General features: G+C 41.1%; 1 protein-coding gene across 6 annotated transcripts in view; it reads right to left on the minus strand.

Moving 5' to 3' along the window:
- Positions 1 to 23,253, minus strand: part of Aig1 (androgen induced 1) — a 242,918-nt gene that overhangs the window by 29,690 nt on the left and 189,975 nt on the right. For 3 of the 6 annotated variants that reach the window (XM_027938509.2, XM_027938511.2, XM_071612962.1), the window contains one exon: positions 15,159 to 15,274. The exons of the other annotated variants lie outside the window; for them this stretch is intronic. In XM_027938509.2, coding sequence (XP_027794310.1) covers positions 15,159 to 15,274 — 116 coding nt within the window. The remainder of the gene's footprint in view (positions 1 to 15,158; positions 15,275 to 23,253) is intronic. 6 annotated transcript variants of the gene reach the window in all.

A 23,253-nucleotide genomic window follows, 5' to 3' on the forward strand; every position in this document is an offset into this window, starting at 1 on the left:
TCTGAGACTGAAAAACTGAGAATGGCAATGAGACCTATGGGGGGAGGGAAGCCCCAGGCAGAAAGAAGACACAAAACCCACAAGTCATTACAATAGGAGCTACAGGTAGTTGAGGAGGGATGGTATGTGGAGTTTTGAGTCTCCTGCAAGTTATATATTACATAACTGTGCAGCATTGTTCTGTGACCACCAAACACAACCAGGCTCCTTCTGTGGTATGGAACTCCTGTTCCCATAGCTCCTTCTGTCTTTTGACATGTGAGCACTGTATACCTTCAAAATTCCATCTTTAGCTAAACAATGCAGACCACCTAGGCATCCATCAACTGATGAACCGACAAGCAAAATGTGGTATATCTTCACAATGGAATATTATTCAGCTCTAAAATGAGTAAGGTACAAGCTATGTGCTCAGTTTAGAACCCTGTCATAAAAGGATACATGTTGCATGAATTCCAGAATAGACAGATCCATATAGATCAGAAGTAGATTAGTCATTGCCAGAGGATAGGGGAGGTGATAAGTAACTGCCTAAAGAATTTTAAGATTCTCCTGGGAATGACAAAATATCTGGAATTAAAGCGTAGTGATAGTTGCACAGCCTCATGTATATTCTCAAAACTACTGGATCGTACACTTTAACAGGGTGAGATTTATAGTAAGTAAATGCTCTCTGCATAAAAAAATCAAGGTAGAGTTATAGATAGAACAAGTTTGACAATAAATTGGTAATTGTTGAAATTAGATAGGGGTTCATTATACTATTTCTTCCTGAAAATACAAAACAAACAAAACCCCACCTGTCTCATCCACCTTTCTTCTTATATTTCAGTCATTTCCTGTGAGAAAGAAAATAGAAGCTAGAAAAAAACAACTCATTCAGCTTGCTGTCATCAAACCTTAACACTCCTTCACACTTTCTCCTCATCCATTTATTTCTCCATTTAACTCATGCTTCAAGCTACACTTTCTGCTAAGAAGTTGAGATACAGCAATGAACTGAAGCACCACAGGGCTTACTCTCAGCACTTCACTAACTAGAAGGAAAACCAGACATTTGAGAGTAATTCCCAATAATTATGGGAAGCAGAAACACAGACCTAAAATAGGGGATAAAGGAAATTTTCACGGGAACACGTTGAAGTTTAAGGTGAACATGAAAGCATGGATGGGAGTTGTTAGGTGAAGGGTTGGGTGGGAAGTGGAGCAAGTGACAGGGGAGGGACAAACGTATGAATGTCTTGTGGGAAGAAGGAACATGGTTTGCTTGCCAGTTGGGGTTCACAAGTGGCTATATACACATATATGACACATATGGAAAGAGATGTATTGTGATCCATTGGCTCAGTGATGATGGAGGCTGAGAAGTCCCACCATCTACTGTTTAGAAGTCAGAGGTGCAGAAAAGCTGGTGGTGTCATTCCAGTCTAACCCAGAGGCCCAGGACCCAGAGGGCTGGTGGTGTAAGTCATGGTCTGAGTCTGGAGGCTGGAGAACCAGGAGCTCTGCTCTCTGTGGGCAGAGGATGGATATTCCACTTCAGCAGAGAGGGCAAATTCGCCTTTCCTCTATCTATTTTATTTAAGCTCTAAATAGACTGCAGGATGCCCAACTGCATTGGTGAGGGTGATCTTCTCTATTCAGTGTGCAAATTCAAATGCCACCTTCTTCCAAAACACCCTCAGAGACACAACTAATGTTTTGCCAGCTATCTGGGTACCCCTTAGTCCAGATTCACAACCGCAGGATGTCTGAGGGATGGAAAGAAGTTGAATGTGGCTGAAGTATAAAAGGGCAGATGGACAAGGTCAAGGGATGAGGCAGCACCAGCAGGCAGGGGATCACTTAGGGCTTTGGGGATCACCTAGGGATTTCAGCATTGGGAAGCTCTCCAGCTGACTGCATTGTTCTACTCCTAGTTCTTTCCCATCTCTGTGTACGTGGCAAATGAAAGCATCAAGAAGAATCAAGAAACCACTGCTCTTTCCCTCAACTGTCGTTGAGCAAAACTGCCTCTGCTGAGGGCAATGCCCACTGTGCCTCACTGCCCAAAGCAAGGATGCCATGGCAGGTATGGGAAGAAAGGTAACTGTGCGGATGAAGAACCTGGGACTAAAGAGTTATCTACCACCTAAGATTCCTGTTCAATGCAGGAATCTTGCATTGTGAGATAGGGAAGTCTAGTAGTGTCTCTTCTTCAGCAAGATGCCTGTCACTCCTGAGGAACACTGTGTTTACCTTACAAAGCTCCTCTCAACCTCCTCTCAACAAGGTCACTTGTCACAGACCCCGTTCAGCACAGTCAATCACCTACCTGCGTGTGTTGCTATTCCTGCCACACTGTCTGTGTGCTTCTGCTCATGTGCTGCTGGCGTTATAGAGTAGGTGATAGTGGCACCACACAGTGTCTTTCTACAAGGGCTGTACTGACTCATGCCATCTTATTTTTAGACCCAGTCATTCCAAAGATTGTGAGAAGAAGAGGCCACAATGTCACTACCACAGGAGAGAAGAAAATTTTACATGATGCTCAGGAGAAGTGGGGCCTCCTTGACCTGGATGTCAAACAGAACTACCGTCTTTCTGGGGGATAAGGAGTGGGTTCTCTGCCAGTCAGGTGATCAGCTCTAGCAACAAGGTCACGGATCCAGTTTTTGTTGTTGTTGTCTTTCCCAGATATGGAATGGGTGGCATTTAGGAGAGCACTTCCAGCCAACCACAAGCTGTGATGCTTACACTGGAAAGGACATACATGCCAACATAACACACACCAGCTGGTCTGGTAGCACTACCACGTGTTCTGTTATTACTGACTTTAGAACATGAACAGACGCCACAGCCCTGGAGCCAACCACAATGAAAATCAAGGCTATTTCTCCTTAGAATGCAGATAGTGTGTCTGGCTGCTAACTTGACCTTCTACCAGGGGCCACGCAGGACTGATGAGTTTGGACTGTTAATTACACACTGCAAACACTTTTAAGTGGATGACTGACAGATACACTGCACATTTTATGTGAGTTATTTTGCAAATAGAAGTTGGCCTTAAAGATCTAAGTGTGTATGAATACTATTTTTAAAGGAAGAAAAAAAAAAGAATCAAAATACACCATCTATTAGAAGAACATCCCACATTAAAAAAATTAATCTGAAAATGAAAAGAAGTTTTCTGAAAAAGGTAAAAAAAAATTGACAAAATGAATTTAACCTTGATGGAATTGTTAAATTCAAGGAAAGACAGAACTTTAAAATGTATCCTGATAATAGCAGGTTGTTCTCTAAAGAAATGGAGCTCGCCTCAGATTTCTTCACAGCAAGATTAGAGACCAGCTTGGCATGATGGCTACATGGTCAGATGAGGCAAGAGGGTTGCAAGTTTGGGGCCAGTCTCAGAAAATTAGCAAAACCCTGTCTCATAAAATAAAAAGGGCTGGGATGTAGCTCAGTGATACAGTACTCCTGGGTTCAATTCCCAGTAATGCTGGAAAAAAGTAGAGACCAGAAGTTCCTATAGCAAAAACAAAGAAATGTTACAAGAAAGTTTATAAGAACTTTAACTCAGTCAAGATGGTGTTCAGTGGTAAAGGTAACAAAAAGGAAGTTTGAAAAATGAGCAAAATAAGAAAATCTACTTGAATTTTAATCCAATCATAGTCACAAATAAGGAAATAGCAGTCTGCTTAAAAGGAGAGGTTAAAAAAAAAAGTTTCTCCAACCGATAGTTTTTTGCAAGCTATTACTCCTTTGGGGAAGGAACAGGTCTCAACAGAGTTCTAATGACAATTCTTGAATTTCTCTAGAGACTGACAAGAATTTATGAATGAATTGTCACTTCCTTCTTGTAGTCTTCCAGCAGAGCTAGATAGAGGACACAGCTCATCCAAGTCTAAAGACTCCATTATCTTTTCCATCCAATGTTTTTCCAGCAGAATATCAAGGGGCTAAATGATTATCATTTGAAAATAGTTTGTATTTGTACCTGTAGGTTTATGCATCGTTTTAATTTGCATAGGATTTTTGTATGTGATTCTCAGATTTTAAGGATGACTTACACACTTTGTTTTCCTCTCTACCATCATGTGAGAATATCACAGCCCAGGGAGACATGGTGCAAGGAAAAAAGAAAAGTGCTACCAAAACAGAAAAATCCCAGAAACCTCAAACTGGGAAAAGCAAACGATTGAAGTTTTAAATAGAAGGACTGACATGATAAAATTTGCATTTAAAAAACAAACTCTCTGGCCAAGAAGTGGAAAATAGATGGGAGGCAGGGTAAGAATGCTTGCTCAGAGTTGGAACATAGGGAGGGTGTGGAAGAATGGGCTCAGGGAGGCTGGGAAGAAGTGACCAGAGAACAGCTGGTAGCACAGAAAGGGGACAGAACACCCACCTACCCACTCAACCACCAAGAAACCTGCTCAGAGAAGTCGTTGTGGGAAGGTAAAATGAAAGTGGAGGAGGGTCAAAGGTCACTGGCTCCAGGTGCACTGAACTTCTTTGGCTTTCTGGGGGTTGTCTCTCCTTCCTCTGGCTGGGGCTTTTACCAGGGACCTTCATAGGGATCACTCCTATTCACCCACAAAGGGGCAGGTTATAACGTCACTTTTTCTAGGAAGCTTTTCATGACCTTGTAAAACAGGTTAGAGAACCTTCCTCTGGGCTCTGGAAGTCCACCTACTTCTCCTTTTTATAAACAGGCTTCATCAAGTCTAATTGCTGCTTATTTCCCTGTGTCCTTTAATAGTGTAGAAGTTTCTAGGTCAGAGCCAAAGCTCTTCCCATTGTTTACCTCCCCCACCTGGCATAAGGCCTTATACATGGTAGGCACTCAACAGACACATTTTTGAGAAAGTCAGTGAACTTTGTCATCTATCAACATGTACCTAAATATTTCAAAATAAGATCTAGAATATTATGGTAATAATAATAATAATCAAGATGCCTTGTTTACTTAGAAAACTATTAGGAGATGTATAAAATCAAAATTTTACATGGTGATTTTTAGACCAAGTTTCTCTCGCCATTTCCATTAATCTCAAACAAATGATCTTTTGGCTTTAGATTCTATTGACTCTTGGAATATAAAGTCAACTCTGGTGCAGATATCTCCTCATCTGAATTGTTTATTTTCAATTGGTTTTTATTCTGTGTCTCCTGGGAACCCAGCACTTGTGGGAGAGACCATGCCTGGGAACTGTTTTCCTCCTGGTTATTCCTGGCTATGGAAACCATCTGCTGAAGGTGAGCAGGGCAGGGCTGAGGTCACTGTGAAGATGCTCCTGTAAAGCCTCCAGTGCAGCCCATCAGAGAATGTTCTGAGCCTTCAAAGTGCTCTCAAACTCTCTGAGAACCTGCAGAGCCTCGGCTCAGGAAAAGGCAGAGGCTATAATTTTGCTTAAAAAAAATGAAATTTTCCTCTATTTGAGATGTTCCTATTGCCTGAACTGGACCATTTCCCATACAGGATGTCACTCAGACAAGAAGCGCAGTCTGTGAGGTTTCTCCTACAGGATCATCAGCTTCCGTTTCAATTTAAACGAATCAGGCAAGTGGGAGATGAGATGATACAGCTAAAACTCAGTCTTACAGAAATGAATGGGAGAGGCATTGCAAATAGTTTATGTGGCTACCATCAAGCTAAGTGTTAAGAGAGGGGTGTGGGGGGTATATATACAATGCAACTTTCAGTTAGAACTCACTGTCACAATCTCTTCTTGAGCTCTCAAAATCAAGAATCTTGTCTATGACATTTCGATTGATGCTATGTCTAAAGATAATTAACCCTTAGAATACTGTAGAAGACAAGGCTTTCTGTTTTCTTTAAGATTATTTCAGGTGATGATCTTCTCTTGCTCTAGATAGTGAGGGGAAGGGACTATGGGGACAGACTTTTGGAGACAAAGAAAACCCCACAAACTTACAAGACTACATGCAATGTTGAAATCCCCTGGCACAAATTATAGTAGGTGTACCACACAGAAGCTGCCAAGTGTGGAGAATCCCAGAAGGCCCCCACTACTGAGAAAGAAAATCAGGCCAGAGTTTGAGAGATGAGTTAACAGAAGTGGGAATCACGGTTGGGGAAGGTGGGTTGGGTGGGGTATGGACAGGGTGAAAGTGGTAAATTTGGGAGGATAATTGGATAATCTCTTGATAATCAAAGATACAGTTCACTGTGGCTGGCCTAGTTAGCAAAGGGGAAGAGGAAGCAGAGGAGAGGTCATCAGGGGTTAGGTAATGCAGGGCTCCCTAAACCACCATGTAAAGAATTTTGTCCTAATCCCTAGAAGCAATGAGAAATCATCCAAACTTTGTAGCAAAGGAGTGGCATGCTTATGTTTGTTTTTAAAAGATCACTCAGTGATCCTGTGAATAGATAGAGTGGGTGGAGGACGCTAGTTTTATGTGGTGGTTTAGGATAGAGATAACTGAGCTTGGACCATGGTGTTGGCCATGGAAGTAGAGCAAAGTGTGAGGGTTATAAAAGTTCCTTGCAGGTCTAAAAGCCAGAAACTGGTAAGCAACTGCCTGTTGTATGCCCAAGAGAGACTGAGAGTGTCTCCTAGATTTCTGGCATGGGAACAGGGTGGGTGATGATGGTAGGGTATGCAGGTTTGGAAGTGGGATGGGAAATCAGGTATGATATGAGGTTGGCTTGAAATTGCTAAGTGGGTAGATTATGGAGTAGGCTCAGTAGAGAGCTGCTGGCTGAAGATTTGGGAGGTACTGCAAACACAGAGGGGACTGAATGGACCAGGGAGAATTGGTAGTAACAGAAGAGGACCTGGTACTGGGTAAAAAAAAAAAAAAAAAATCCCTCCAATATAGAGGTTTGGATAGAATTGGAAGAACCGTCAAAGGAAGCTAAGGGGATCACCATGAGAAACTGGAGAGGGAAAGAATAGGGGGACTGTTATATTACTGAAGTCAGGGAAAGAGAGTTTTGCGGAAAGAGTGCAAAAAACATCCATTGAGAAGAGGCCTATAAAGCATTCCATGACTTCCTTAAGATACAAGCCACTAGTGATATCAGCAAAGCCACATTAGAGTGGGTTAATAATAATAATATTACAGTACAGACTCTGTGCTAGGTATTATCTTACATGCCTTATATATACTCAAGATGAACATTATTTTAATGTTTAATGTTAAGAAATAGGTACAATTATTATCCCATTCCACAGATGAGGAAATTAAGGCATTGAGAGGTTTAATGAATTGCTCAAGGTCACGTAGCAGAAAGAGAATTTAGACATGAGTTCATTTTTTTCAACCAGTACACTACATTATCCTGCCTCTTTGATGTGTAAGCGAGAGTTAAGACAGTCTAAACGACTCCTGGGAGCAATTCGGCTGTGAGTAGGAAGTGGGGTAGTAGCTGGATTTCCAAGGGGGTGATCTTGGAAAAGCAATTTTTGTAAGGTGAACATGGGGACTGGACTGTAAGGATCCAAGAGTGAGGCAGAAGTTACAGAAGAATGAAATGATGATTGACAGATGAGGTTCCAGATGCTGGGAGGGGATGGGGCCAGCTCACAGAGGGGAGGGCTCCCTGTTGAAAAGTGAGGAAACACATCTCCAAGGTGAGAAGAGGGTGAGTGCAGAGAGAGCACCTGCAGGAGGAAGGTGAAGGAGTCCTTGTTGGAAGTCTGGTTTTCTCTGTGGCATAAAAGGCCAGGCCATCCATTGAGAGGAGTGGGAGAATGAGGTGGAGGAAGACGAAAGTGGACAGACATGTCCACATGGAGAAACTGCCAAGTAGCATCAAAGACACAAGCAGCATTAATTTGTTCATCTGAGAAGACTGAGGGAAAGAAGGAATGGTGTGGTTATGGGTGGGAAGCTGGGAGTGTAGGAAGGCCCATAACCATATAGAAAATGACTTTGGGGTGGGGAAAGTTAATAGCACATGGGGATTTCCCCGTCTCCAGGTATTCCCAGAATGTCTGAGAACTGACTCTTGCAGGTAGGAGAAGATGAACTTCAAATGATAAATCCTGGGAATTGAGATGGATTAGAGATACAGGCCCTTTCTGTGTGGAAGCAGATCTAAGAAACTGATTGGACACGCACCCCAGCCGATTCTCGGAGTGGCCCAGCACAAGCCACATCTCAGTGGCTAAGCCCTCAAGAGTAAAGATAGACTTCTTGTTAAAAGAATGAGAAAGCAACATACTCTCAACAAAGTGCTTCTGAAAACAAGCAGATTGGAACAATGGGAAAGCAATGACATTCTCAATTCTCAGGGGGAAATCAGAGCTCCAGAAATAACTTAATATATGAACCATAAGAAAATTTCAGAAAACTCTTTAGCATTCTTAATAGGGTACAAAGATAGAAATCCCATGAAAAGGACCAAAACCCATAAGAAGAGCAGAGGATAAAATGAAAATAAAATGAGAGAGAGAAAGAAAATGGGCCTCTCTCGTGGAGACTCTGTAGACATTTGGTTTTTTTTTGTTTTGTTTTTTTTTTTTGTGGCCTAGAAGGAAGGAAAGATCCTTTTATTTCTTGAGCATCCCTACATGCCTGTGACACAGGTGTTCTTTTATGTTTTATAGGTGGTAAAAATGAGGCTAGGGAAGGCTAAGCAACATGCTCAAAGGCCTGAGAAAGAGGGAAACTGAACAAGGAGCCTCTGAATTCAATGATCTGGACTTCTGCTCCCAGAATAAGCCCCACAGGTTCATGAAGGAAGACACATGCAGAAAGTGCTAAATCTAGGCTTTCCAGAGACCGAGCATTCTCAGAGTATAAACAGAACTATAGTAATGGCCATTGTACTGAGTGTCAATTATGGGGTGGGCATTGTATACCCATGTTTTTTCTGGTTCTCACAGTAATCCTGCCTGTTAAGTATCCTATTTCTTATTTCCTCAAGTGGAGAAACTGTGGCTCACAGAGATTGAATGATTTGCTCAAGTGTATTAGTTTGCTATTATTGCTATAACTTATTGCTACAAACCTCATGACTTAAAACAATATAAACTTAAAATTCTATAGATTAGATGTCTAACTTCAGAGGAAAATTCTCTTCTCTGCCCTTCTCAGCTTCTAGAGATGGCCTGTGTGCCTTGCTCGTGGCCTTCTTCCTCTACCTTCAGAGTCCGGAGTGGAGGTCTGGGTCCTTCCCACCTTACATCTTTGAGACTGTTCTTTCAGATCGTGTCTCGCTCTGACCATAGCTATGAAAGGTTGGTTCTTTTCCTCTAAGGACTCCTGTGGTCCTCTGGGCCAACACAGGATAATCTCCTCCATCCAAGGTCCTTAACCTGATCACACCTCAAGGTCCTTTTTCCATGGACCATTCACATTTTCTGATGATCAGGGTGTAGGGTAGGGTAGGCATTTGTGGGTAGGGTAGGCATTATTTTGTCTTCCATATCAAGGTTAAATATTGTTAAAGGGGCTGTGTCTGGAGTTTATTGACTGGGTCACGACGTTCTATTGACTGTACCTTCAGCCATCCCCATTTCTACTATCAGAGGCCAAGCCACTTTGTCTCTCAGCAGGATTACTTCCATAGCCTCCCATCTCTTCCCCTGTCCTATCCCTGTTATGGTTTAGATATTAGGTGTCCCCCAAAAGCTCATGTCTGAGATAATGCAAGAGCATTCAGAAGTGAAATGATTGGGTTATGAGAGCCTTAACCCAATCAGTGAATTAGTCCCCTACTGGGGATTAACTGAGTGGTAACTGAAGGCAGGGTGTGGCAGGAGGAGGTGGGCATTGGGGGCATGCTCTTGGGGTCTATATCTTGTATCTGGTGAGTGGAGTCTCTCTCTCTCTCTCTGCTTCCTGATCATCATGTGAGCTGCTTCCCTCCACCACCATCTTCTGCCATAATGTTCTGCTTCATCTTGAGCCCTGAGGAATGGAGCCAGCTGTATATGGACTGAGGCCTTTGAAATTGTGAACCTCCAAATAAACTTTTCCTCCTCTAAAATTGTTCTTATTGGGTCTTTTAGTCAGAGCAGTGAAAGAGCTGACTAAAACAATCCCTTGCCCCAATCCACTCTTAACAAAGTAGCCCAAGGGATCCTTTAAAAACCTCTTGGGTCATGTAAATGCTCTGTTCCAGCTTTCCAATGACTCTAGATTTCACTCTGAATTAAGCACAAAGTCCTTACAATGACCCACAAGACCCTCGGTGGCCCTCCCGAACCCCAGGAGTCTCTGTGCACTCTCCCTTCTCCCTCTGATCCAACATCTGGCCCTCTGCTTTCCTCAAACACATGAGGCTCATAGGTGGGGACTTTGCTCCTTCATTCTACCACCACTCCAGAGCCTTGAGGGGAGGGCATGGCCTGGTTCTGAGATGCCTCATCCCCTGCCTGGAGGTCTGAGAGGAGAAATGAGAGGAGGATAAATACCTTCAGACTCCACTGCCTGTTTTTCTGTAAGTGGCTGCCTCTATTTCTCTGGCTAATCCCAACATCTTGCTGATCAGTGTAGTGAAGCTGCAGTCTAAATGCCCACTTTTGCTTGGGACTCAGGTGTGAGATTTGTAGGAGTCTCTGAAGGGCTTCTCCACTGCAGAGTTTCCTGATGTGGGGAATATGGCTGGCTCCCTCGACACATATAACACAGCTCAGCTTCTGCCCATGGGAACACAACACAGAGTTGTGGATAATTGAGTTGCTGGATAATTCTTGCCCAGGGGGCTGGACTTCTTGGGGGCCTATCAAGACAGCTCGATGGAAAACCTTCCTCTGTGTCAAGTCATACCCATAAGAAACTCATTCATCTTTGAAACATACAACCATGAGATCGGGGGCGGCTCTACAGCAGTCCCTCTTTCCACATGCCACTTTCCTTGCACAGGTATGAGGCATAAGAGAAATGAAAAGTCTGTTTCTTGAGTGGATTCCTGCCTCAGCCCCAGTATTTACCAGAGATTCTCTTGGAGCCTCTCACACTTGGCTTTGGTGAGCATGGGGAGCACTTCCTTTACGTGCTGCATTTTTCCATCCCCTAATGGCTCCCTCAGACCCCAAATTCAAGTCTGCAAAGACCCTCTTTCGCTTTCACAGTCAAGCTGGAGCTGGAGGATGGGGGAGATGGCCATGATGAAGAGTGTGGGTGGCTCTGGGGATGGGCAAGGGAACAGAGTCCTTTGGTTGTCTCTTACAATCCCAAGAAAGGCATCTCTATTCAGAATGTGAAGTACTTAGAAGTTACTCATTCATCCGGGGCCCAGAAAAATCAGGAAAACCTTGAAGCACTAGTACAGACATAAAAGCCAACAGGTGGGCAGTTGTGGTGGAGTGAAAGGTTCAAGCTGAACAGAGAAAAGTGTCATCCTCTGGTCAAAGAACAATTACCCGTGGGCCAGATATGTTTAACTGGTGAAGAAGCATCCAATTAAACGGGAGGACTTAAATGTGGTCTAAAATTTCATTTTCTTAGTCGAAATTTTACTCGTTCATGAATAAAATTCTTTAAAAATATCTGAGTACACTGTTATTTTTGTTTTTTTTTTTTTAATTTTTTGTGTTTAAAGGTAATATGTGTAAATAGAAATAATGATGTTTCCAGTGGAAACTTGAGAAAATGCAGAAGTTTCAATAAGAAAAAAAAAATATCCACAATCGCATGACCCAAAGATAATCAAGCTTGGTGGCAAATAAAATCATGAGACAATTTAGGATTGCATCACAAAGTAAAGGTCTTTTTTCATTCTGCTTTTGCTCCATTTCCTGTATTGGAAAATTATGAACACATTTGGGATAATGGTGTTTGGAATATGGTATTTATCTAAAACCATTAGGGCCCTAAGACAATAAAAAATTATATTTTCAAGTCCTATAGAGAAAGTGAAGAGTGAGAGTGAGTGAGTGAAATAAGTAAAGGGAGAAAAAACTTATGGCATCATAACTAATATTCTCAAACCTTTGAAAAGAAAACATTAGGTGCTAGAATTACCGTTTGTTGGGGAGTTTCTCAGAACTGATAGTAGCAAATATGGGAACTTTTTTACTATGAGCTAGGCATTGTTCTCTAGGTTGTACATTCAGTCATTGACTCCTTACAACTGTTCTGTGAGGGATAAACTATCTTTCTCCCTATTTTACATCTGGATGAGCCTAGAAAGGTGAAGTGGAGGGACCAGAATTCCAACCCAGGAAATAGGCTTAACTCCTAGACTTGGCTGTTTCTGGTTTGTTTCTTTAAAATACAACAAAACCAAAATTCCATATAATACTTTCATCCATAGAGTTACTCTTCCTACAGGAACAGGCAGGCAAGGGTATAGCTAATAATATGGATTCTGAGCCACACACCTATAGTTCTGGAAAAGCCCAGTGGCTTGTCCTAATTGAGTCAAACAAGCTTTCTGAGTTTTAGCTCCTTTTTTTTTTTTTGTGAAATGGGCAAGATATGCCCATCCCACGGGTCTCCTGGGGGAACGATACTGTGATATTTGAAAAGCACTTGGCATGGTGTCCACTTCAGAAGAACGGTACCTACTGCGAACCTTGATAATCACTGTCATATGAATAACCAAGGGGACCTCTGTGTTGTATGCAGCATGAGACAATAGGATCCTCTCATTTATTAGGAGAAACCTTACCAATAGGGTGCAGAGAAGTATCTGGGAAATGATGTTGGAGGATAAGGATTCAGGAAAAGAGTTAAGAGCTCTCCATAAAGTGAACAGAAGGTTGTTTATGTCTGAAACATGTGGGTAGATGGAGAAAGCAGCCTGGTGGGTAGGCAGACATGGTCACGAGAGGACCTGGGATGGACTTTGGGTGTTAAGCTTGGGGAGGACTGGGACGAAGTTGGGAAATGGAGCCACTGAGTGTGGGAGCTCAGGGGTGCATCACTGAGGGAAAGTCCAGGCTCTCCTCCTCCAAACCTAAGAAAGGAATAGCTTTCAATGGGGAGGAAACTGAAAGCCAGTTAGTATCTGAGGGGAGAAGGGGATGTGCTGGCCCGCAGCCCCGAGGTACACAGTCAGCTCAACCCTACTCAGTACTATAAAGGAGATCTACTTATTTTATAATTAGCACATGATAAGAAGACTGCTTTATTTTTTCTTCATCTTGGCATGGGGTTCCAGAATGTCCAGTTCCAACACCGGAATGCTATCCAAAGATTTCATATCCGGAAACTTCCGCTGTTGTGTTACTGGTATGTGAGTTCTGAGATAGTCTAGAAGGGAGCAAAAGCCAGTGCCTTTTTGATAACAATTAAATCTCTGGGTTTATATAATGTGACATGACGTGAGAGGCATTGTTCAGCTCTTGGCATGGCTATGAGTGCCTGGGGCAGAACACCAAAGGAAAATGCCTACTTTGAAATCTTTCTCAGAACAAATCTGAGGGAATTCTCTGGTTAATGCAAACACACGGACCAAACAAGTACTGGTTTGCTTGGGAGTACATGGAGCTGGCAAGCCTCACTTGGCACAAGAGCATGAGTCATGCTTCACTGTAATGAGGGATCTTGGGGGTCTATAATGAAGACTGTGTGGTATTTCCCCCATGCCTCTTTGGAACATGGACTGATTGTATACACAGTCGAAGAAAGGCCATCAAAAAGAACACAGTTCCTAAAACCTCTGGGGCTTTACAAGAAAACTGAATAGGATAAAAATGAACCCTCAGACATACACCACGGTTTCCAGAGAGCAAAACCTGCCTGTCCCATAGGTGGAGGTGTGGGTATGAGAGGTTGACTTTTAAGCTAATGTTAAAGGCAATTTTAGGTATGTTTAGCTTTTGTAGCATCCTTGCAGTGACTGTAGCTTCCCTACTCGATTCTGAAAGGGAACAGCCATTGAATATCAAGTTCATATGTAAAAAGCAGGGAAGTTCATTTCCAATACATAATGTTAATCACATTTCATCTGTGATCTTTTGGACTTTTTCTATCAGATCAAGTCAATACTTAAGGTATTGCATGCAGAAAAAACAAAACAAACAATCAACAACAATAACAGGAAACCAACTCCGGAAAGTAATTAGGACTCTTTCCCAGTGCCTGCAAATGGCTCCTTACTAGTTGATGGAGTATCAGATGGAAATAACTTCTCTGCATGTTTATTTTGGGGTCCACTATCTGGATACCCCTTGGATCCAGCCATATAGTGTGACTTCCTGGTAGCAATTTCTCTTTCTGATCAGATCAGGGGCATTATGTGATTGTTTATGCATAGTATGTGAAGTCCTGGACTGGCTGTACTTTATTTTATATTTCTAGGCTGGATGAAGCAAAATGCTCCATTGAGACTGGGCCTCCCAAAGAGCTCTGGGCTCTTGGCGGAATGAAGTACAGTTGTGGGGTGTTTGGAAGAACATTATCCAGTCCTTCAGGCTTAGAGGAGGGGATGGTGACCCAGAACTCAGGACAAAAGTGTCTCAAGAGACAGAAATGCTGGTGGGAGGGACAGCTCAGTCAAGAGGAGTATGTGTGTGTTAATATATCAAAGCAGATGTGGAATTATAAAGAGAAATTAGTACTCCTCTACGGTAAGATAAATAAATTTTGAAGTATTAAAACATGATAAAAACTTAAATTAATGTGAAGTAAACTTGCCAGGCAAAAACTCTTATCAGATAAATTTGTCACCTTACTCTTGGGACTTCACTGTGTCCAATAGACCACATGGAGATTTCTTGTGGCTGATGTACCCCAACATTCAACCCCCAAACAATTAAATACACTCTATATGTAATAGCTAACTCTGGAACAAGTTTTAAACACATTCAGAAAAATGGACATTTTCGCTCGCTTCCTATTACAGTTGCTGTTCTAAGAGGTCATTTCTTCTGTCCTTATTTCATGTTTGTTGCAATTTCTCCACCCCACCCCCAACAAAAGCGACAACAAAAAATCCCAAGCTAAAAAGCCCTTAAGCTCTAAAATTGGTGTCCAAGAAAAACATTTAGTTTGAAAAAGAGTTGAAAAATGTAGCCTTGGAAGAACCACTGCTTACATGGGATTGTTCAACAAATTCCTGCTGTGTGAGGTTTGGCATATACTTTCTAAAAATATAAGCATCTGGGGAAACGAGACAAAGCCCAGGTCTTGGACCAAATGAGGCACACAGTGTGAATCTGTTAGTGATTATATCCATAATGCAATATGTGCCCAAATTTAGCTGTGCAAAATCTCATACAATATGAAGGCCCAGCAGGCACGGTCCTTACCATAATATATAGCCCACAGAGAAAGTGCATATGGCTGTGAGTCCACTGCTCCTGCTGGGATACTGATGGTGCGATGTCCTCATCTCGATTAATATAAAGGGCAAAACCGTCGTGTGCTGGAAAAGAACAGAGACTAGGTGACACAGATTCTTATCATTGCCTTTCTACAGTTGTATTTTTTCTCCAGTAGGAAAATGAACAGTGTAAATTCCCAAGAAGGGGCCAGAGTAGAAAGTATATAACATGCCAGAGAGGAGGAAAGACATGACAACATGTCCCACAGCAACTGCTCTGTTTTTCTTCTGTATCTTAACTTTTGAAATTTTGTTTTATTTGATGGCCATGATAGGAAATTTTGATGCCATAGAAAGATGTAGAGCAAAAAGAAATGGAACAAAAATAACCATAGCTAACATTTAGGGGGAATGGGTTGTTGTTTTTTTCCTCCTTGGTCATATTATTTATATATCTTTAAGATCATACTGTGCATGCAATTTAGTTTTAGATTTTTATCACACTATTGTAGCATGAGAATTTTTGTTATTCCATTTTAGAAATTCTTCTAGACCACCAGCCCTGACCATAACGTTATTGCTTACAACTCTATTATGTGGATGTACTAAAATTTATTTAACCAATTCCTGTCCTTGGGCATCAGACAGTAAAGGGTTTTCAATTTTTCATTTATTAGAAATGTCATTATCAACTTTTTAAAAGAGAACTCTTTGAAGGTCTGAATGTTTAAGTATTTCCTTGGAGTTAAAGTATCTGAAGATTTTAAAGCTACTGACACCTACTGCCAAATTATGTGTGTATCAGCATCAGATTAGGAAACAACATCAAATTTGCTTCCCAAAAAGCTTTGCTAGTATGTACCAGCAGTACATGGATTTAAATATGATGTTTGAAGGCAGAATCCCAAGAAGTTAAGTGGAACATTCCCTTGGTCTTTCTGATCCAGTGGTTACTCTATATACTAAGTACAAGGGACCAGAATGGAGATGAAATGTATCTACCTAAAGGGTAAGAAGGAAATTCAAGTTCTTCAATCCCTCTGAGGTCCAAAATATTCTTTGGTACTGAAATATGGTAACTAGACATAAGATTCCAAGAGCTTCTTAGATAAAAGTGTGTCAGGATATATCCTTACTTGTCAACTCTAGAGTTTCTTAAAAGTGCAAAGATGGCAGAAATGACTGAAAATCGATCTGTTGTCAGGGTTGAATTTTATTTAGTAACTCCTGAACAGCCATGGAAGAATCTTTGTCCTGCTCATGCTGTGTTGTTTGCATATGCAAAGAAAAGTAGACAATTTAATGTCCTGATTTTCAAACTCATATTATAACAAGTATTTCAGCAAAAATGAAGCCAGGTGGCAGGTAGGTGTTGGCAGGTCAAAGACATGCTGGGGATATCAAGGTAAGCATCTCTGGAGCAACTTATTGTTAATGTCCATAGAAAAAATAGAAAAAAAGTATTTTTGAAAGAAATATTAAAATGATGGATTTTTAATTTTTTAGCCTCAACAGTCTCCTCTAGATAACTGTTCTAAGTGCCATTTCATTAGTAATTAGAGTGGCATTCCAAGGATGTCAGGAGAGTGATCCCACAGTTGGGTAGCTTTATGTTTCTTCATCTTTTATCTTCTTTACTATTATTATTGTTTTGAAACAGTATAATTAGCTCTGTAGGGAAGCATGCAAAATGCACATATGTGCTAATACAGAAAAGATAAATGCATTTTAAAGAACCATTCTCTTGTATTTTTATTGTAATCGAGTTACCTCAGATGACACTGGTCTGGAATTTTAACAACAGTTTGAGATAGCAACAATACTTTCACTGTGTAAAATTAAAAATACAGCTAGCAATAAGGTCATTTCTTATCAAACCTTACACAGAAAAAAAATTCTTCGAACCTTTACATTGAAGATAATGTTGACTCTGATAACCCATGTGGTTATAAATGAGAATGATATTAGTTTGAGCTCATTCGTATTAAGGTATTTCTTAGTTCTGCCTCTGTCATCCAAAATGAATAGAAATGAACCCAGTTTTCTACAAATTTATTTTAGTTCAAACGATCAACCTAAATATCCTTCGTTACCCAGTGACTATTATTTTATCTAGTCTACTTGCTGACAATCAGCACAGGGTTAGGATGCACTTTTTACTGATGGCAGGCAAAAAAATCTACTTTAAAAAAGGAAGATCTTTGTAGATCACTTTACCCTTGAAACACTAAAAAGGAACAACTTGTTCCATCAGTGACATAACCACTAAGGAGGAAAGTTTTTCTAGACCATTCTTATCATTCAGAATTTTCATGTACTAAAGAATGTTTATCTTCTCCTCTGAACATTTATAATGTAAATCATATTTACTTGTAAATAGCATCTACTAGCAAAAGTCAACATAATACCAAAGATTTATTGCAAGTGTTGCCCTAGTCTAAAGTTTCATGAACTAAAAAGATGGTAAAACTTTATAGACGATCATTTTGAATTTTAAGTAACTTTTAGCAGCTAAGCTATAACTCCACATCTGTGGTAGCAAGAGGGATAGTTATTTTAGAACTCTGGGTACAAGAAATCCAGTTTGAATCCATTTCTAGGCAACACTGCTTCAGAGACTTAAGGACCAGGATAGAAAGGGTCTGTTCCCTTTTAAGACCACCAGCTGCACAAGAATGGAAATCTTATGTTTTATTCACTGTGGCATTCGCAGTACTTAGAAAAGACCTTGTTGGTGCTTAGAAGGAACTTGAGGAATATTTGTTGAGATAACTTAATGTTCTGAACATTCTCCTAAGTGAGTATTATTAACTTCATTCTGTAGATGAGAAAAAAAAAAGCTCATAGAGGTTAATTATTTTGCCTAAGATCACTCAGCTACTAGATCCAGAGGGAGGACTCAAGACAGATCTGTTTTGAATCTGCCTCCAAATCCCATTTTTTTTTTGCCTTAGCATTGTATTTTTCAAATATAACAGAGTTGAATAATCTTAGAATCATAAGCCTGTGCATGATTGAAGATCACGTATATTGTTTCCCACAGACCAGAATTATTTTTTGGTTGGCCCCCCAAGGAACAAAAAGTTCTTCACTCTAATAAAATTAATTTTACTCACCCTTACTTCCTGTGATTATCTGAATAATCATAAATGACAAAGTGGGCTACTATAAAGTCAGAACCCTCTAGTGGTGTGATGACAGCTACAGAGGACTGGAGACATAATCAAGAAGCACCTGTTTCCTCTAGCCCCAATACTATTTAAAACCTGAGTATTCTCAGGTAGGTGTAGGCTCACTTTGGATAAACAGAGGAAATAAACAGTGGGGTAAACAGTGGGGGCTCCCAAGACTTGTATTGGGTTGTTCTTTATATAGACTGTTGCTGTGGTTTTTGGTGTGGCTTGTTCCCAGGGGATCCTGTGTTGGGAGGCTTGATCCTGGGAGTACAGGTGGACCTTTAAGAGGTGGAGCCTAGTGACAGGCCCTTAGGTCATGGGAGGTACACTTGGAAGGGCTGTAAGACCCCAGACTGTCTTTCTCTTTCTCTCTAAAACTTCTTGTTTTTCAATAGGAGGATGGTATTCCTGTACCATATGAAAATAATTTCTTCCTTGGAGGCAAAGCCTGGTTTTGCATATGAGGTGTGACCAGCCTAGTTGGGTAACAGAGCTGGCAACCTGGGGTCCACTTTTCTGCATCAGCAGGACACATGCAGCCTCTGAGAGTGTGCTCATGGTAAAGGGTGCATCAGATCACCAAGCAAGCTTGCTTTTGCTTTCACAGTTGTCAGGACATCTAGGTTTTCTGATATCCCTAAGACAACTAATGATCAAAAATATAAGGACAGCTGTGTAGGTATGCATGGCACCTGCGTATATGTGCATGTGTGTCAGTATGTACCTGTAGTCTTATGGGCACCCAGGTTTCAGGCATGCTGGAGACATGACAGGGCCTCCCAGAGAAGATGGGGTGAGAAAGAGTCTCCATGAGGTCCACCACAAACGGAAATAATATGAAAAGCCTCCCTAGGATGCAAAAAGTCATACACTCCAGGTTGTAACTTGGATGCTTTTTTTTTTTTTTCATCCTATTAAAAATGGGAAATCTGTATTTGTACATAAAATAAGAAGGAATTTCCCAGTTTTTAAAATAAGGCCCATTGCATTAGCAAAGTAATATTTAAAGTGATAGAAGGGGTGACATCAGAAAACAGTGATTTCACAAAACACTGGCTGATTCCAATCTTGGGCAAAGTTCTGGGCTCTCCCAAAAGTCCAATGCTTTATGAGTACAGGAAAACACTATATAGGGTGGGGGCCTGTGCAAAATTAGGGTGGATCTTCCCTTGGGACCAATAATTTAGAATCTGTTGGTGAGGCATCTTCCTCTTACAGAGAGACAGAGATGACATCTAGGCATCTTGGAAATAAAAACGATACAGGCTCAGCTGCGAACCTAAAGTTTTACCTCTGAAAATATGAACAAATGTTTTATCCTGAAGCTGTTGTGATTAATTCCACTATCAGTTCAAATCAGCCACTTCCTCCCTAGTACAGATGTTTTAATGTTTAGAGTGACAGAGAGCTGCCAATCTCAAACACTATAGTGTCCTTTTCTGCAGAAGTTTCCAGAATGGAACCTCCTCATGGGACTCCCTCTCCTAAAAGCTGAGGTGTTAGTTTTTGTTTGGTCATGCCTGTAAATATGACGTAGAATCTCTCTAGAAAGTTCCAGAACATTTTTGATTATGCCTTTTTGGTGCGGTTTTGGGTGTCTGTTCCTGACAGCTGCCAAGTGGGATTGAATTGCTTTTTACACATGAGCAGCCTCATGTTCAAAATGAGGTTAGAAAAACTGTGACCCAGGGTCAAAAGCTCAGGTTCAGATGGAACCAACATGCATTGCGAGTCTGTGTGGTCTCAGGTACTTCCCAATCTCTTTTTGGCCTAAGTACTAAATTTGGAATTCATTCAGCTCTAACTTTAGCCCCAACAACTATTAGGATATGGTTTTATAATTAGGCCAAATAAATCAAATAATGTCACATATTATAAACAAAGACACACATATCTTTGCAATTAAGGGCAAACTATGCATCACAGAAACAATTACACTAGGACAGGGACATGGTTCACTGGACTATTATTTTGCATTTAAAAAGCATTTTTAGTATGACTGGAGGGCAGTAAATACCTCTTGCAAAATCTTCCTAATGATGGCGGCCATGAGGTGCCAAGGGGACATGGCATTATTGGGAGGTTCCAATTGTGGTGTAATATTCCTTCCAAATAAGGAATTCTTTTTGTGAATGGGATGCCAGAAATGGCTCATGTTGTACCATAAAATGTAACAGTGATTTTTGAGGGACCTATTTTGTTTACTTCTCCCATGACATTTGACAATTAGCATTCGTCCTTCTTATAGACTATCTCTCTAATTACTGCCGTCTTCAGAAAATCAGACAACATGATGGGCTATAGCCAGATGGCCAACATGCAAGGGCCTAAGGGATCTGCTCTGCTTGGGTGGGTCAGGGAAAGACTGCACACAACAGGAGACATTTGAGCTGGGTTTTTACCTGTGACTGGGGATTACAAAGCAGAAAGGAAGGAATTCATCTACCAGGACAAGAAGAAGTCAAAGTGAGTGATGGTCCACCATGGAGACATGGTCCATGAGAGTGTGAGGATGAAGACTGGCTAGGTGAGGTGACCAGAAGGCAAACCACCAAGGGTTCTGGTGTGCACTTTGCCAAACTACTCCTGCCATGTTGTTAAGGTGTACAAGGTAAGAGAAACATGTTTGTATATAAATAGTGGAAAGGTCAGGTGGGGTGGAGGACGAGCAGGGAGAGGTGGATCTACCTGCCATAGGCTCCCCTGTCTGATCTTCTGTCCTGCAGGTCTTTCAGCAACGACAGGGCTCCATGTGCCCCACAACTTTGTTCAGGCCTCCTCTCCAGTCTTTTACCTTATATACCTTTCTCAGCCTGCTTACCTACAATTTTTCCCTCTTTTTTCCTTTTTTCTCCTTTAATAAACACCACAATACTGAAAACAATGTATGGGGAAAAGTACAAAAAACTAATCTGTATCTTTGGGAATATTTGACAGGCACACACGGGAATGTGACTCTTCATCCGTCTGTGTTTACAATGCTTCCTCCATTAGTTATTGATGCACATAAATGTAGAATAAATAAGAAGAGCTACCATTTACTTAGCTACTGTGCTAAGTTCATGCTAGACATTTCAACTATTATCATATTGAATTCTCATGACAATCTTTATGCAGTAGTTATTTGTACCTTTATTTTATGTACAAGGAAATAGCAAAACAAGGGTTTGACTGGCAAAGGTAGTAAAGAACTCCTAATTGGTGCAGTCAGCATTTGACATCAAATCTCCGTGACTTCAGAAACTGTGCTCCAACTGAGACACATTGCTTCTCAAGCTCCTTTGTACATTTATTCAATAAATATTTTACTAACTGGACTTGTACTATGATGTCACTCACTATCCCAGTTATCTTAAAATCTATTCCAGAACAAAGATTCTTGCCCCTAATGAACTATTCTTCTTGGAAATGTATTTCAATTAGCCTGATACAAATTTGAAGTCTTTCACCTTTGAAAAGAGCCAATTCACTAGGGTTGCATGTATGAAATCCTATAGTAAAAGCGGCTCACTCAATACATGCAAATATGATTGAAGTTATTCTGCGTGATCTCTTTTCTGCATGCTAGCAACTGTAGCACTTTATATGGATTAAAACTCATTCAATTTTAACAATAATCATTTGAGGTATATTTTGTTGTTATTTTTATCATTATTATCATCATCATCATCAATTCCATTTCAGAGAAAATGAAGCAAAGAATAAGTAAGAAAATTGCTCAGGTTTATCTGACTGGAAAGTGGTAGATTTGGGCTCAGACCTAGGAGATCTTCAGCTTCTGAGACCACCCTTTGAACCTTGATGCCACGTTGCCTATGGAGCACAGGGAGAACATGAGCCTATCAGGGTAACTCTCTCATGGTGGAGCTTGAAAGAAGGAGTCAGGAACCTTTTTTCATCCCCCTGCCATTCAGGTTGGAAAGATTCCAGGGGCAAAGGGCTGAATGGCTTCTATATTAAGTATGAAGCCAATCTTTATGCTCATGTTGCAGGGCAAATCCCCTGGGCACTGAGGACCTCACATAAGGAGAAAGGAAGGAGTGAGAGTAACAGCAAGTCACTGTCACAGAGAAGCACCCTCTGGGATTTGTACGACCTTTCTTGTCTTCGATGGCCTATTACTCAAAAGTATTTTGCAAGCATTTTGGGCCATGGAGTGAGGAGAAGCAGGAGGGAAGGAACCTCAATGCCAGATAAAGCAGAGGTGGAAGGTAAGGGAAAAGGGACACTGAACTGGATGTTCCTGCAGTCAGTAACATTTGAAAGCACTGGAATATTTTCTTAAGCATCAGGAGAAAATGGCAAGTTTGGGGAGAAATTATAGAAAATGAAACTTATTGTTAAGAGAATTCTGGAATTTAAAAAAAAATAAGAAACTAGGATTTTAATACTAATCGCCTGTTTCTCAGAAATTATTTTCTCTGTAAAATTCACTCATCCGGATACATCAGCACCCTCTAATGTCAAGGGACAGCTCTCAAAACACAATCCTAATCATCTGGTTCCCTTCTTTAAAGCATTCCAACTACCTTCAATCCGTTTCTTGGCATTGCATTCAAAGGCCTTTGCTATGAGACTCAACCTAGTTTTCCAGATTAGTCTTATATCACTCTGCACTGGTAACTGTTCTTGTTTTGCTAAGAAACCTCAAGTCTTCATGCTTATGTTCCTGTTCTACTCTCGGAGTGAGATCCCTTGACACTGGGGTTTTCTCTCTGGTATATACTTAGAATCATTTCTGCCCATCAGAGAGCGTCGCTCACCTGTCTCTGCATCTTTACAGTTAGGAAGTGCCACTGAGGGGTCTAGTTCTGACCAATGAGCCTAATGTTAACAGAACAGATGTGAACACTTGTAGACCAGGGTACTCAAAGACTACTCTCAGTTCGCTTTCTTCTCTGCCAT

This window comes from Marmota flaviventris, chromosome 6 (genome assembly GCF_047511675.1).
Source record: "Marmota flaviventris isolate mMarFla1 chromosome 6, mMarFla1.hap1, whole genome shotgun sequence".
NCBI lineage: Eukaryota > Metazoa > Chordata > Mammalia > Rodentia > Sciuridae > Marmota > Marmota flaviventris.